Source organism: Schistocerca serialis, chromosome 3, assembly GCF_023864345.2.
Source record: "Schistocerca serialis cubense isolate TAMUIC-IGC-003099 chromosome 3, iqSchSeri2.2, whole genome shotgun sequence".
Taxonomy (NCBI): domain Eukaryota; kingdom Metazoa; phylum Arthropoda; class Insecta; order Orthoptera; family Acrididae; genus Schistocerca; species Schistocerca serialis.
In genome coordinates, this window is record NC_064640.1 from 379524118 (window position 1) to 379537580 (window position 13463).

The 13463-nt window shown below is 40.9% G+C and overlaps 1 protein-coding gene across 1 annotated transcript in view; it reads left to right on the top strand.

Moving 5' to 3' along the window:
- The window catches only part of LOC126470213 (ATP-binding cassette sub-family D member), a 91400-nt gene that overhangs the window by 46383 nt on the left and 31554 nt on the right, over positions 1 to 13463 (top strand). The window contains exons 6-7 of the mRNA XM_050097892.1: positions 3124 to 3301; positions 5481 to 5724. Of these exons, the coding sequence (XP_049953849.1) occupies positions 3124 to 3301; positions 5481 to 5724 (422 nt within the window). The remainder of the gene's footprint in view (positions 1 to 3123; positions 3302 to 5480; positions 5725 to 13463) is intronic.

The window sequence follows — 13463 nt, forward strand, 5'->3', positions numbered from 1 at the left end:
TGCAAAATAATTTTATTTAAAAAAGCAGATAAAGTGTCACTAGAAGACTTCCTAAGAGACAATCTCCATTCCTTCCGAACTGACTATGCAAATGTAGACGAGATGTGGCTCAAATTCAAAGATATAGTAGCAACAGCAATTGAGAGATTCATAACTCATAAATTGGTAAGAGATGGAACTGATCCCCCATGGTACACAAAACAGGTCCAAACGCTGTTGCAGAGGCAACGGAAAAAGCATGCGAAGTTCAGAAGAACGTGAAATCCCTAAGATTGGCTAAAATTTACAGACATGCGAAATTTGGCATGGACTTAAATGCGAGATGCCTTTAATAGGTTCCACAACGAAACATTGTCTCGAAATTTGGTAGAAAATCCGAAGAAATTCTGGTCGTATGTAAAGTACACAAGTGGCAAGACGCAGTCAATACCTTCGCTGCGCAGTGCCAATGGTACTGTTACCGATGACTGTGCTGCTAAAGCGGAGTTATTGAACGCAGTTTTCCGAAATTCCTTCACCAGGGAAGACAATGGAATATTCCAGAATTTGAAACATGAACAGCTGCTAGCATGAGTTTATTAGAAGTAGATACCTTAGGGGTTGCGAAGCAACTCAAATCGCTTGATACGCTGTTGCAGAGGCAACGGAAAAAGCATGCGAAGTTCAGAAGAACGTGAAATCCCTAAGATTGGCTAAAATTTACAGACATGCGAAATTTGGCATGGACTTAAATGCGAGATGCCTTTAATAGGTTCCACAACGAAACATTGTCTCGAAATTTGGTAGAAAATCTGAAGAAATTCTGGTCGTATGTAAAGTACACAAGTGGCAAGACGCAGTCAATACCTTCGCTGCACAGTGCCGATGGTACTGTTACCGACGACTGTGCTGCTAAAGCGGAGTTATTGAACGCAGTTTTCCGAAATTCCTTCACCAGGGAAGACAATGGAATATTTCAGAATTTGAAACATGAACAGCTGCTAGCATGAGTTTATTAGAAGTAGATACCTTAGGGGTTGCAAAGCAACTCAAATCGCTTGATACGGGCAAGTCTTCAGGTCCAGATTGTATACCGATTAGGTTCCTTTCAGATTACGCTGATACAATAGCTCCCTACTTAGCAGTCATATACAACTGCTCGCTCACCGATAGATCTGTACCTGCAGATTGGAAAATTGCGCAGGTCGCACCAGTGTTTAAGAAGGGTAGTAGGAGTAATCCATCAAACTACAGACCTATATCATTGACGTCGGTTTGCAGTAGGGTTTTGGAGCATATACTGTATTCAAACATTATGAATCACCTCGAAGGGAACGATCTATTGATACGTAATCAGCATGGTTTCAGCAAACATCGTTCTTGTGCAACGCAGCTAGCTCTTTATTCACACGAAGTAATGGCCGCTATCGACAGGGGATCTCAAGTTGATTCCGTATTTCTAGATTTTCGTAAAGCTTTTGACACCGTTCCTCACAAGCGAGTTCTAATCAAGCTGCGGGCCTATGGGGTATCGTCTCAGTTGTGTGACTGGATTCGCGATTTCCTGTCGGGAAGGTCGCAGTTCGTAGTAATAGACGGCAAATCATCGAGTAAAACTGAAGTGATATCAGGTGTTCCCCAGGGAAGTGTCTTGGGACCTCTGCTGTTCCTGATCTACGTAAATGACCTGGGTGACAATCTGAGCAGTTCTCGTAGGTTGTTCGCAGATGATGCTGTAGTTTACCGTCTAGTAAGGTCATCTGAAGACCAGTATCAGTTGCAAAGTGATTCAGAAAAGATTGCTGTATGGTGTGGCAGGTGGCAGTTGATGCTAAATAACGAAAAGTGTGAGGTGATCCACATGAGTTCCAAAAGAAATCCATTGGAAATCAATTACTCGATAAATAGTGCAATTCTCAAGGCTGTCAATTCAACTAAGTACCTGGGTGTAAAAATTACGAATAACTTCAGTTGGAAAGACCACATAGATAATATTGTGGGGAAGGCGAGCCTAAGGTTGCGTTTCATTGGCAGGACACTTAGAAGATGCAACAAGTCCACTAAAGAGACAGCTTACACTACACTCGTTCGTCCTCTGTTAGAATATTGCTGCGCGGTGTGGGATCCTTACCAGGTGGGGTTGATGGAGGACATCGAAAGGGTGCAAAAAAGGGCAGCTCGTTTTGTATTGTCACGTAATAGGGGAGAGAGTGTGGCAGATATGATACGCGAGTTGGGATGGAAGTCATTAAAGCAAAGACATTTTTCGTCGCCGCAAGATCTATTTACGAAATTTCAGCCACTAACTTTCTCTTCCGAATGCGAAAATATTTTTTTGAGCCCAACCTACATAGGTAGGAATGATCATCAAAATAAAATAAGAGAAATCAGAGCTCGAACAGAAAGGTTTAGGTGTTCGTTTTTCCCGCGCGCTGTTCGGGAGTGGAATTGTAGGGAGATAGCATGATTGTGGTTCGATGAACCCTCTGCCAAGCACTTAAATGTGAATTGTAGAGTAGTCATGTAGATGTAGATGTAGACACACCCATAATACCAAAATTACTAATCATTTAAAATAGTACCAAAAAAGAATCATACTGAATCCTAACATGTTCTGTTATGCTGTGCAAAATCGAATTCCTGATTATCATGCAAATAGTGTTGCAGGCAGTAGTTGCCTAAACAGGAAATAACTTGAAGCTCTTCATTATATTTCTCTTTAATGATAGTTCAGATTCTGCATCTACCTTCTGAACTAAGACTTTTATGTGGATTTGCACATGGTGTGGGTGTGGGAGTGCATGTGGTTATGACTGCATGTGCATGCATGTGTGAGCACATGCAAATCACTACTTTTTTGATGAGTTTGAGACACACAAAACTGATAAGATTTGAATGTGTATCTAGTAAGCTGTATGAATTATCTTCAGGGCCAAAGGCAGTAGAGGAGCATTCACGGCCAAACAGCCAAATAGAGGAAGCTCTAAAATCTGGCATTGTCAGTGATAATCTATTGTATTATATTTGCAGTTTTTCCAAAATAAATAAATAAATAAATAAATAAATAAATAAGAAATAAATAAAAAAAATAAAGAAAAGAATTTTTTCTATCTGAATGTCTAATAATTTCAATTTTATTGACAGGAGATTGTAGAACTTGCTGGTTACACATCTCGTGTGGGAGACATGCTTGATGTATTTGAAGATGTAAGCAAAGGAAAGTACCTTCGGGGAGTTGTTGCAGGTGCTGATACAAAGAATCAAAAAACTGATGATAAAATGTTTCACCTGGAATTTAAGAATGGACAAGCTGTTGTAAAAGGTAATTAATTACAAAAAAAATCTTTATTGCTTCTGTGAGAGATCTAATGTGTTTACAATGAACCCCTGAAGTACTGATTAAAAGTACCTCTATACTTTGCATCTGCAGTCTGGCTCAGTTTTTTTAGACTCAACAGTAATAATTGTTTAAGCAAGTTTATTGTGAATCATAAGAAGGGTACAAATGAAGTGAACCAAAATTTTACTTACAAGCTGTGTTACTACAATGTGACAATATTTGCATGATGAACGAATATTTCAGCAGGCCTGATTTTTGTTTCACAATTTTGTCAGTGGAAGCTATCAGTTTCAGTTACAATATGTGGTAGTGTGTTTGATGTAGTCTCATTGTCCTGCTAGATATTATGTTGGATAATTTGCATTTTAATGGATAATTAACTGTCTTATTGGCGTATTTAAGCCACTGTGAAAAGATATGCCAAAAACTGTGTCTTTGGCTGGATGTGAGACAGCCAGGTTAACAAAATTGTGGTCAGGAAATACAGGGTGGTTATAATTAAACTTTTGCTACTTGAGAGAACCCTCATGGAAAACAAGTAATCATAGGACAGTAAATAATGAATAAACCATTGAAAGAAAAACATTTTAATTTCCACATGAGAGGGTAATGTGTTAATAATTGCATGCCATGGTTATGTTTCCTATTACAAATGTTGCACAGTGTGTTGACCATCTGCATCTACAACACCTTGGAAGTGTTTACAAATATCATTTCATAGTCATTCACAGCACTTTTCAAATGGTGGACAGTGGAATGTTCAGCTGTTGTGATGCAGCTCATGCACTGCTTGAAGATTGCACATTGCATCTAGCATTCTCGACCCTGGCAACAGTAAGTTCTTCAACAATTTGTGGCACAATTGGCTGTTGGCCTCTCTGAGGACCAATTCCCAAAATTGCCAGTTGATTTGAACTTCCAGATCATGTTCTTCAACTCTGGAGTGCAAAGAGGACCTCTCTGTATTCATTTAATGCATTGATACTCATGAAGAGCAGCAGCACTGTTGATGTTGTTTTGATAAAACAGCTTTTTGAGTAAAGCCCTACTCACCTTGGCCAGACCCATGTTGACTGTCAGCAACTGTAATGCACACTGATGTTTCAGCCCTGTGCTGCCATATCAGTACAGGCACCTCATGGTAAGTTATAACACCAACACTACTGACAATGGAAATCCTGCAGCACAAAGTCTGAAGATCAATCCTATAAAGTTGGGTACCCATACGTAAATAGTTTCCCATCTACACTGAATAAAGTAGCAAAAGTTTAATTATAACCAACCTGTATTTTGTCATATATTCTTATTTGGAAACTGGTCTTTGAAATTTTGAAACCAATGTATCCTTTATAATGAAGTAGAGTGAGATATTGACAAAAATTATCCACTTTACTTGGTTAAAAGAAATGATTGGTGCAGGAAGATGGAGACAGTAACGTCAGGCAGAATTTAATGTCATCAAAACCACTAACTGTCTAAGGGAGAAGGCAGTCAGTCACATGGTATGAAACAGATGGGAGATAAGAGGAGTGTAGTATAACACATTATCAACAGCAAAATCATTGTAGAAGAAGCACTTGCTTAGTTAGACATTGCTTGGCCGTGGTACTGGTAAAGTGACCTTCCCAGCATCAGCACAAAAGGATGTCATGAAATGATAATCATGGAAAAAAAAGAAAAGAAAAAGGAAAAAAAAAAATTAAATGAATAGACAGACTGGGATTTGAAGCTGATTCTTCAGTTATTTACCGCTGTCAATTCATACTGAGTTGTGTATTTTGCTGTGCTGTCATGTAACTCTGTCATTTTCTGTGGCTTGCTGTTAACTGCTTAGGTACTTAATTAGACCTATCTCTTGTTTGTTCACTTACCCTCTCTTTTTACCCCTTCCTTGGTCTGTGATTTTTGTCCTTAAGATTAACCATGTCAGTGATCACATACTCTTAAAGCCATTTATGCTTTGGTTTAGTATATAGTGTCTTCAGCCTTAAGCTGTTTTGTTTTACCCCATATGACAAAAGAGTTGTGTGATTTTGAAGCTTTCTAGCTTAAACTGCTATCAGGAAACTTTTGTATGTTTGAACCAGTTACTGGCTGCCTCTTATTTTCTGCAAACATGTGTATTTACAAATAAAAGAAATTCTGATGTATTTACTTTCAGGAGTTATCCATGAAACAAGGGATAATACTATCAGTTTATTGAATGTACCCATTGTGACTCCAAACTGTGATGTGGTGTGCAGTAGATTAACATTGAAGGTGGAACCAGGAATGCATCTCCTAATAACAGGACCAAATGGCTGTGGCAAGTCATCTTTATTCAGAATACTGAGTGGCTTATGGCCTGTTTATGATGGGGAACTTCACAAACCACCTACGTCTGATATGTTTTACATACCACAGAGGTACAGTAAATTTGAATGTTTCTCAGAACTAATGGAAACAATGTACCAATGAAATTTGCATGAAGGCAATTGTTTAACATGGCAAATTGCAATGTTACTGAGGTATGGAATAAAAAAATTGTATTTAACACATTCCTTTTGTGGGAAATGGAAGTCATATCCCTTCAGTATATGAATTATTTACAGAAATGTAAAAGTGTTCAGAACTCATTTAATTGTTGTTAACAACAATGTAAGAAAAGCTAGATTGCTACTTACCATAAAGAAGACATGTTAAGTTACAGACAGGCACAATTAAAAAGACACTTACACAAAGCTTTCGGCCACAGCTTTCTTCAGAAAAAGAGAAACACACACCATCCATACACACAAGCAAGCACACATCACGCACACATGACCACCATCTCTGGCAGCTTGTGCCAGAATGCAGTTATCTCATGGGATAGAAGCAGCAATCTGGAGGGGCCAGGGAAGGGAAAGGGACAGTAGTGTATGGGTGGGGGGAGAAAGGAACACTGTCTGGTGGAGTGTGCAGTGACTATAATGCCAACAAGTGCAGCATTAGGAGGTTGTGGAGCAGGAAAGTGGGGAAAAACAATGTGGCGAAAGATAGGCAGGTGCATTGGTAGAGAGAGCAAACAAAGAGGGTTGGAGATGAGAATGGGGAGAAGATGATAGGACAGAGGGGGCGGAAACTGTTGGGTGGATGTTGTGGGGACAGTATGTTATCGTAGGTTCATTGATGATACCTTCATGATCTGGACTTTGGGTCAAGACACTGTATCTTCATTCCTTCACAACCTCAACACCTCCTCTCCCATCAATTTAACCTGGTCCTCCCATGCCCAGTGTGCCACCTTCCTAGATGTTGACCTCCTCCTCTCTGATGGCTTCATCCACACCTCTGTCCACATTAAACTCACCAGCCACAAACACTACCTGCATTTTGACAGCTGTCATCCCTCACACACCAAAAAATCTCTCTATACAGTCTAGCCACCCAGGAATGTTGTATCTGCAGTGAAAAGAACTGCCTTGCCCGGTATGCTGAGGGTCTGACCAAGACCTTTACAGACAGGCACTACCCCCAGACCTAGTCCACAAACAGATCGTGCCATTTCCCCTCATAGTCCCAATCCTCCCACCGTCCCCAAGAACCAGCCTCAACATTCACCGCTCTCATAATTTTCCCAGCCTCAACCGTCAGTAACATACTGTCTCCATACCCTCCACCCTGCAGTTTCCACCCCTCTGTCCTGTCACCTCCTCCTCATTCTCATCTCTGACCTCTTTGTTTGCCGCCTTCTGCCAATGCAACCGCCCATGTTTCCCTGCTCCTCTCCTTTTTTTCCCCACCTCCTTGCCCCACAAACTTCTGATGCTGCACCTGTTGGCATTCTAGTCCCTGCACACTCCGCCAGACATTGTCCCTCTCTCCCACCACTCATACACTACTATCCCTTCCCCTTCCCAGCCCCCTCCAGATTTCTGCTTCCATCCATGAGACAGTTGCATTCTGGCCTGAGCTGCTGTAGTTGGGGGTCATGGGTGCATGAGGTGTGCTTGCTTTTGTGTATGATGGTGTGTGTTTCTCTTTTGCTGGTGAAGGCTGTGCCTGAAAGCTTTGTGTGTCTTTTAATTGTGCCTGTCTGCAACTTAATCTGTCTTCTTTATGGTAAGTAGCAATCTACTTTTTACTATATTTTTGATATTCCTACCTGGAGTTTCCAATGTTCAACAATTATTTAAGTTGGGGAGCCAAATGTATTGTTGTACGTGCAGTTTTTAATTGATACCAGAACAGAAAAAAATAGTCTGTGATCACTCACAATTCCTATTAAAATCAAACATAAAGATGTACAAAGCTGGCTCACTGAATTATTTTTATAAATTTTTAAGATAACTTGCAATCATGATGTATTAAAATGACTGTTCGGTGGTGTAGCACATTATTGTATATAGAAGAATTAGTTTTAATGCAATATAAAATACACGTGGAAGCTATAATGGCCCCCTATGTTCCACAAGACTTGTCACATCAATTATAGTGTTCTTTATCACTTGAGGACAGTTTAGGTGCGGATTATTATTAAATACCAATAGTAGATTTCACATTACACTGAGCATATGTAAAAGAGCTTAAGGATGAATAAAAAGATAATTACCAGTCTAGTTCACAGATTTAAATTTGAAGCATATTATTTATTGGGAGCAGTGCATATATATATACTATATGATCAATGGTATCCGGACACCTGGCTGAAAATGACTTACAAGTTCATGATGCTCTCCATCGGTAATGCTGGAGTTCAGTGTGGTTTTGGCCCACCCTTAGCCTTGATGACAGCTTCCATCCTCAAAGGCATATGTTCAATCAGGTGCTGGAAGGTTTCTTGGGGAGTTGCAGCCCATTCTTCACGGAAAGCTGCACTGAGGAGAGGTATCGATGCCAGTCTGTGAGGCCTGGCACCAAGTCGGCATTCCAAAACATCCAAAGGTGTTCTATAGGATTCAGGTTAGGACTCTGTACAGGCCAGTCCCTTACACGGATGTTATTGTCATGTAACCACTCTGCTAGAGGCTGTGCACTATGAACAGTGCTCGATCATGTTGAAAGTTGCAGTCACCATCCCTGAATTGATCTTCAAAAGTGGGAAGCAAGGAGGTGCTTAAAACGTCAGTGTAGACCTGTGCTGTGATAGTGCCACGCAAAACAACAAGGGGTGCACGCCCCCTCCATGAAAAACACGACCATACCATAACACCACCGCCTCAGAATTTTACTGTTGGCACTACACACGCTGGCAGATGACGTTCACCGGGCATTTGACATACCCACACCCTGCCATCGAATCGCCACATTGTGTACTGTGATTTGTCACTCCACACAGGGTTTTTCCACTGTTCAGTTGTCCAGTGGTTACGCTCCTTACACCAAGCGAGGCATCGTTTGCCATTTACTGGCTTGTTGTGTGGCTTATGAGCAGCCGCTCGACCAAGAAATCCAATTTTTCTCCCCTCTCGCCTAACTGTCGTAGTACTTGCAGAGGATCTTAATGCAGTTTGGAATTCTTGTGTGATGGCTTGGATAGATGTCTGCCTATTACACATTACAACCCTCTTCAACTGTTGGCGGTCTCTGTCAGTCAACAGATGAGGTCGGCCTGGATATGTCCCTTCATGTTTCCACTTCTCTGTCATATTGGAAACAGTGGACCTAGGGATGTTTAGGAGTGTGGAAATCTCACGTACAGATGTATGACACAAGTGACACCCAATCACCTGACCATGTTCAAAGCCCGTGAGTACTGCGGAGTGCCCCATTCTGCTCTCTCACGATCTCTAACGACTACTGAGGTCGCTGATATACTGCCTGGCAGTATGTGGCAATACAGTGTACCTAATATGAAAAACACTTAGTAATTAACACCACTAGAGGCTGCCCACAAGGAGGAGTTTTGTCCCCTGTATTGTGGAATCTAGTGGTGAATGAACTCATTGTGAAATTAAATTCCAGACAGTGCTTCTGCCAAGGATACGCAGATGACCTTGTCATAGTAATACTTGGCAAATTTACAGATACACTTAGAAATATGGCATAGGGAAGTTTGTACATTGTGCAAAATTGGTGCATTAAACAGGATTTGAGGGTTAATCCTAAGAAGACTGTTGTGGTGCCATTTATGAAGAGACATATTCAACTTTCAAGTTGAAATCTAAAGCTCTTCAATGAAACTCTACCTATGAAGGGGATAGTGAAATATCTAGGGGTAACCTTAGATGAGAAGCTAACGTGGACCCCTCACATTAAGAGTATCTGCTCCGAGGCAAAAAGTACTCTAGTGAGTACTAGAAGGGCTTGTGGCAAAAACTGGTGCCTAAGCCCCAGGAATATGCACTGGATATACACCACAGTGGTCAGACATAGGATTTCCTACAGGGCCGTAGTGTGGTGGAAGAAAATAGAACAGTGGGTTGTAGCTAAAGAGCTTGCTAAGGTGCAGAAATTGGTGTGCTTAGCCATAACAGGCTGAATTAGCAGCACACCAGCCGCTGGAATGGAAGCCATGCTGGACCTGCCTCCACTACACCTTTGGGTCACAGACTTAAAACTGGCAAAAACTGGGTCTCATTCGGATATCCAGAATCACACACTAATATAGTGAGTGAGGTAAATATAGGAATGGCTGGGGAAATGCCTGCCAACTATATAATCACTCCCAACTGCTTCGACAAGCCTTACAATATAGTAATTGGAAGCAGGGAGCAGTGGTAAAAAGCAGTTCGACACCATACGGGGGACATCTTTTGGTTCACTGATGGATCAAAAATAGACCAAGGTGTTGGGTCAGGGGTGTATGGGATACAGCCAAGACTGGAGGGCATCATCTCTCTAGGAAAACTGGCCTCTGTATTTCAAGCTGAAATTACTGTAATCAGGGCATGTGTGGAGGAGAATATGCGTAGGTGCTACAAGGACCATAACATCTACATCTATTCAGAGAGCCAGGAGCTCTGAAATCATTGGCAGCTCCTGCAACAAGATCTACGATTGTTGCAGAATGCTACAGAGCTCTGGTGGAGGTAGGGGGAAGCAATAGTGTAAACCTAGTGTGGGTCCCTGGCCACTCAGGGATCTGTGACAATGAACAAGCCGGCAGATTGGCTAGGATGGGGGCAACCTGTCCTGACAGTCACCAAGGCTATGATTAAATTAGAGCTACAGAACTGGCTTAGGAAACAGCACGTAGGATATTGGACCAAGGTCCATAAACAAAAACATGGTAAGGTAATGATGCCCAAGCCATGTTTTAAAAGAAGTTCTGTAATCCTGGCATTGAACAGGAAAGAGATCAAACTCATGACTGGACTGATGACTGGCCATGGGAATTTCAAAGAACACCTACACACAACGGGTATAACGGAATAGGACCCTAAATGTAGGATCTGTGATGAGGGTGAAGAAACTGCACCTAAACTTCAAATGCGTGGCATTGGAGAGTAAAAGATACAGAATCTTTGGGACAACTAGACCTGCAGAAATTGTGTCTAACAAAAAACTGGTAGAGGGACTCCTTGCACTATTTAAGTGCACTGGTTGGCTTTACTAGATAGACAGGGAGCAATACTGCACAATAAACTTAGTTTTGGTGCGGGCAGTGGCGGGTTAGACCTATGCTGTTTTAGCTTCCCTGTTAAAATCAAATCAATATGAAAAACACATGTTTTGGGGGGTGTCCGGATACTTTTGATCACATAGTGTAAGAGACCATCTTTGACAATGTTATGAACTTACAGAGGGCTGAGAAGATTTTGATTCAATGTGCAGTTGAACATGGAAGAACACCTTGTGATAAGAAACTAAAGTGTTTAAGGACTGAAAAGAGAGAGAGGGAGGAGAGCTTGGAGGAGGGGTCTATATGATGCCTCTTTCCTCGTGCGCAACTGCATATGCATGTGAACAAAAATGCATGCACAAAAATTTGTGGATTGAACATACTGTACTCAAACACACTATTGTGTCCACATGTTTGCTCTTTGTTCAAACAGTCCGCTATGTGAAAAGTAACAAAAAAGAAAACACATGGGCAGCTATGGATGAAATAACTGCTTCTTCTCTAATTTCCTACTCTGAGATTTATCTTTACAGTAATATGATTGTCGAGTATTAGATAAAAAGTATCCACTCAAGGCACATATCAAACTTTTGTTCAAATAATTTTTAGATTTGGTGTTCCATATGACTTCTTTTTGTCTGCAATCATCTATAAATGTTAGCATGCTTTCTTTGTCCTAACAGACATTATTGCACATAAATTGCCTTAAAGCATAACCTCAATACACTACACAATGAAGCACATATGGGCCTCAGTTGCCTGTCATCTGCTAAACAGTGCAAGAGATTCCCATCTAACATGGGAAGCAATGCACTTTGATTTTTGCCCTCCAATTTGGAGAAATTACGCATGCACAAATAAATGAATGTGTGTGCTGTTGCACATGTGCAAAGTTGGACAGAAAAAAGAAATCATGTGGAGGCACCTAGAGAGAGAGAGAGAGAGAGAGAGAGAGAGAGAGAGAGAGAGAGAGAGAGAATATGCTTGTTCTGTGGATCACTGTGAAACTACGTGACAAACTTGCTAAACTGCACAAGTCTTCCATGGTATTGTCATTCTACAGAAAATCTTGAGGACAATGCTAATTTTTATAATGTAATTCTCTGACTGATCAGCAAAAACATTCAATACTACATTAACATTTCCATGGATACACGGAAAAACAGTTTTAGTTATATATAGTGGCAAGTTAGCTGTTGAAAGAGCATCAATCAAAATTCAGAGCTAATGTTGAACTTGGATGCCTCTCTAATTTGGTGCAGTTTTGCATGTACTAAGTTTCCTCTTCTTCACCACACCAATAAATTAGCAGGACTGAGTTGCACCTTAAATTATGACATGTTTTTGTTCACATTCAGATACATATTCAGTTGTTCCTTTTTGATTTATGTAGAGTGGTCCATCTAACATGAACACTGTAAAATTTCTGCCACTGTTGCAGATAGAGAAATGCACTTTTCTTTAAATGGGAGTGTGTTAATGTTCAAGTATTTTGCTTCCTGGTTAACCCCCAAAATGTGTTTCATTTACTGGATAGAGAAGCAACAATATTTTTTTAAATGGAACTATGTGTTTAAAGACTGAAAGAGTCTGCAAAACTTGGTGGATGCTGTGGTAATCGTCAGACTGAAGTCTGTAAAGACAGCACTTATTCAGCTCTACTTCCTTGGTAAATATAATGTAACTGGTCTGAAACTGCACTGTGCCATATATGTGTAATCAGTGTAGAAATTTTAGTGTGTCCACATTAGATACACAGTCCTGTATATCAAGTTACAACAGATAAAAATGTAGTTGAAGATATAACCATTGTCAGGAATATCTTGAATACAATAACAGTAGATGCGCTCACACTATTCACTGTAACTCGCAATCTGCATGCAGGATTGTGAGGAGGAGGGTTGTGGTCAACGAGTACCATCGTATTTGTTAATCTAGGTTGAATCTGTTGACCATGAGGTGACTGTTGACCCGTACTGTCATTTCGCGAGTACAGGAGGCATCCACAAAGTCACTGACAGAATGGATGTCTCCAGACACAATAGTGCAGCAGCTGAGTACCACCCTACTTCCAAGAAACTGTAGTGCTCACTGGGATAAAACCTGGCATGACAGTACATGGTGCAGTGGTGTGCTTGGATCAGTAGACCAATTTAGATGAAGATACATGACAGTTGCAGTGATATTGCAGCTGTGGCTCTGTCGGTGGAGACATAAATGCAAAAGAATTCTTGGCAACTTCCAATACAGTAAAATCATTGACAGCTGTGTTAGTGTACTTTAGAGTGATGCAATGCAGTGTTGTCACACTTTTACTCCTTAACTCATAAACACAGTTACACCAGTCAACTGACCATCATTACAACACTACATACACACCTAATGCTACTATATTTAAATACATATGTAGTTTACTGCACTACCTTCTGCTCACTGATACAGTTGGATGGCCCTCTTACTGTAGCTGTCCTTGCACATACACCAAAATAAATATTGTTCAAGCCATCCTTTCGGCTTCCAGCATGTAATGGATTATTTCACCAGTATCCGTCTAACATTCACTGAGGATCCTTTATGACTGCAAGTGGTCTTGGATGAGGTTTTACCCAGAATGCATTGCGT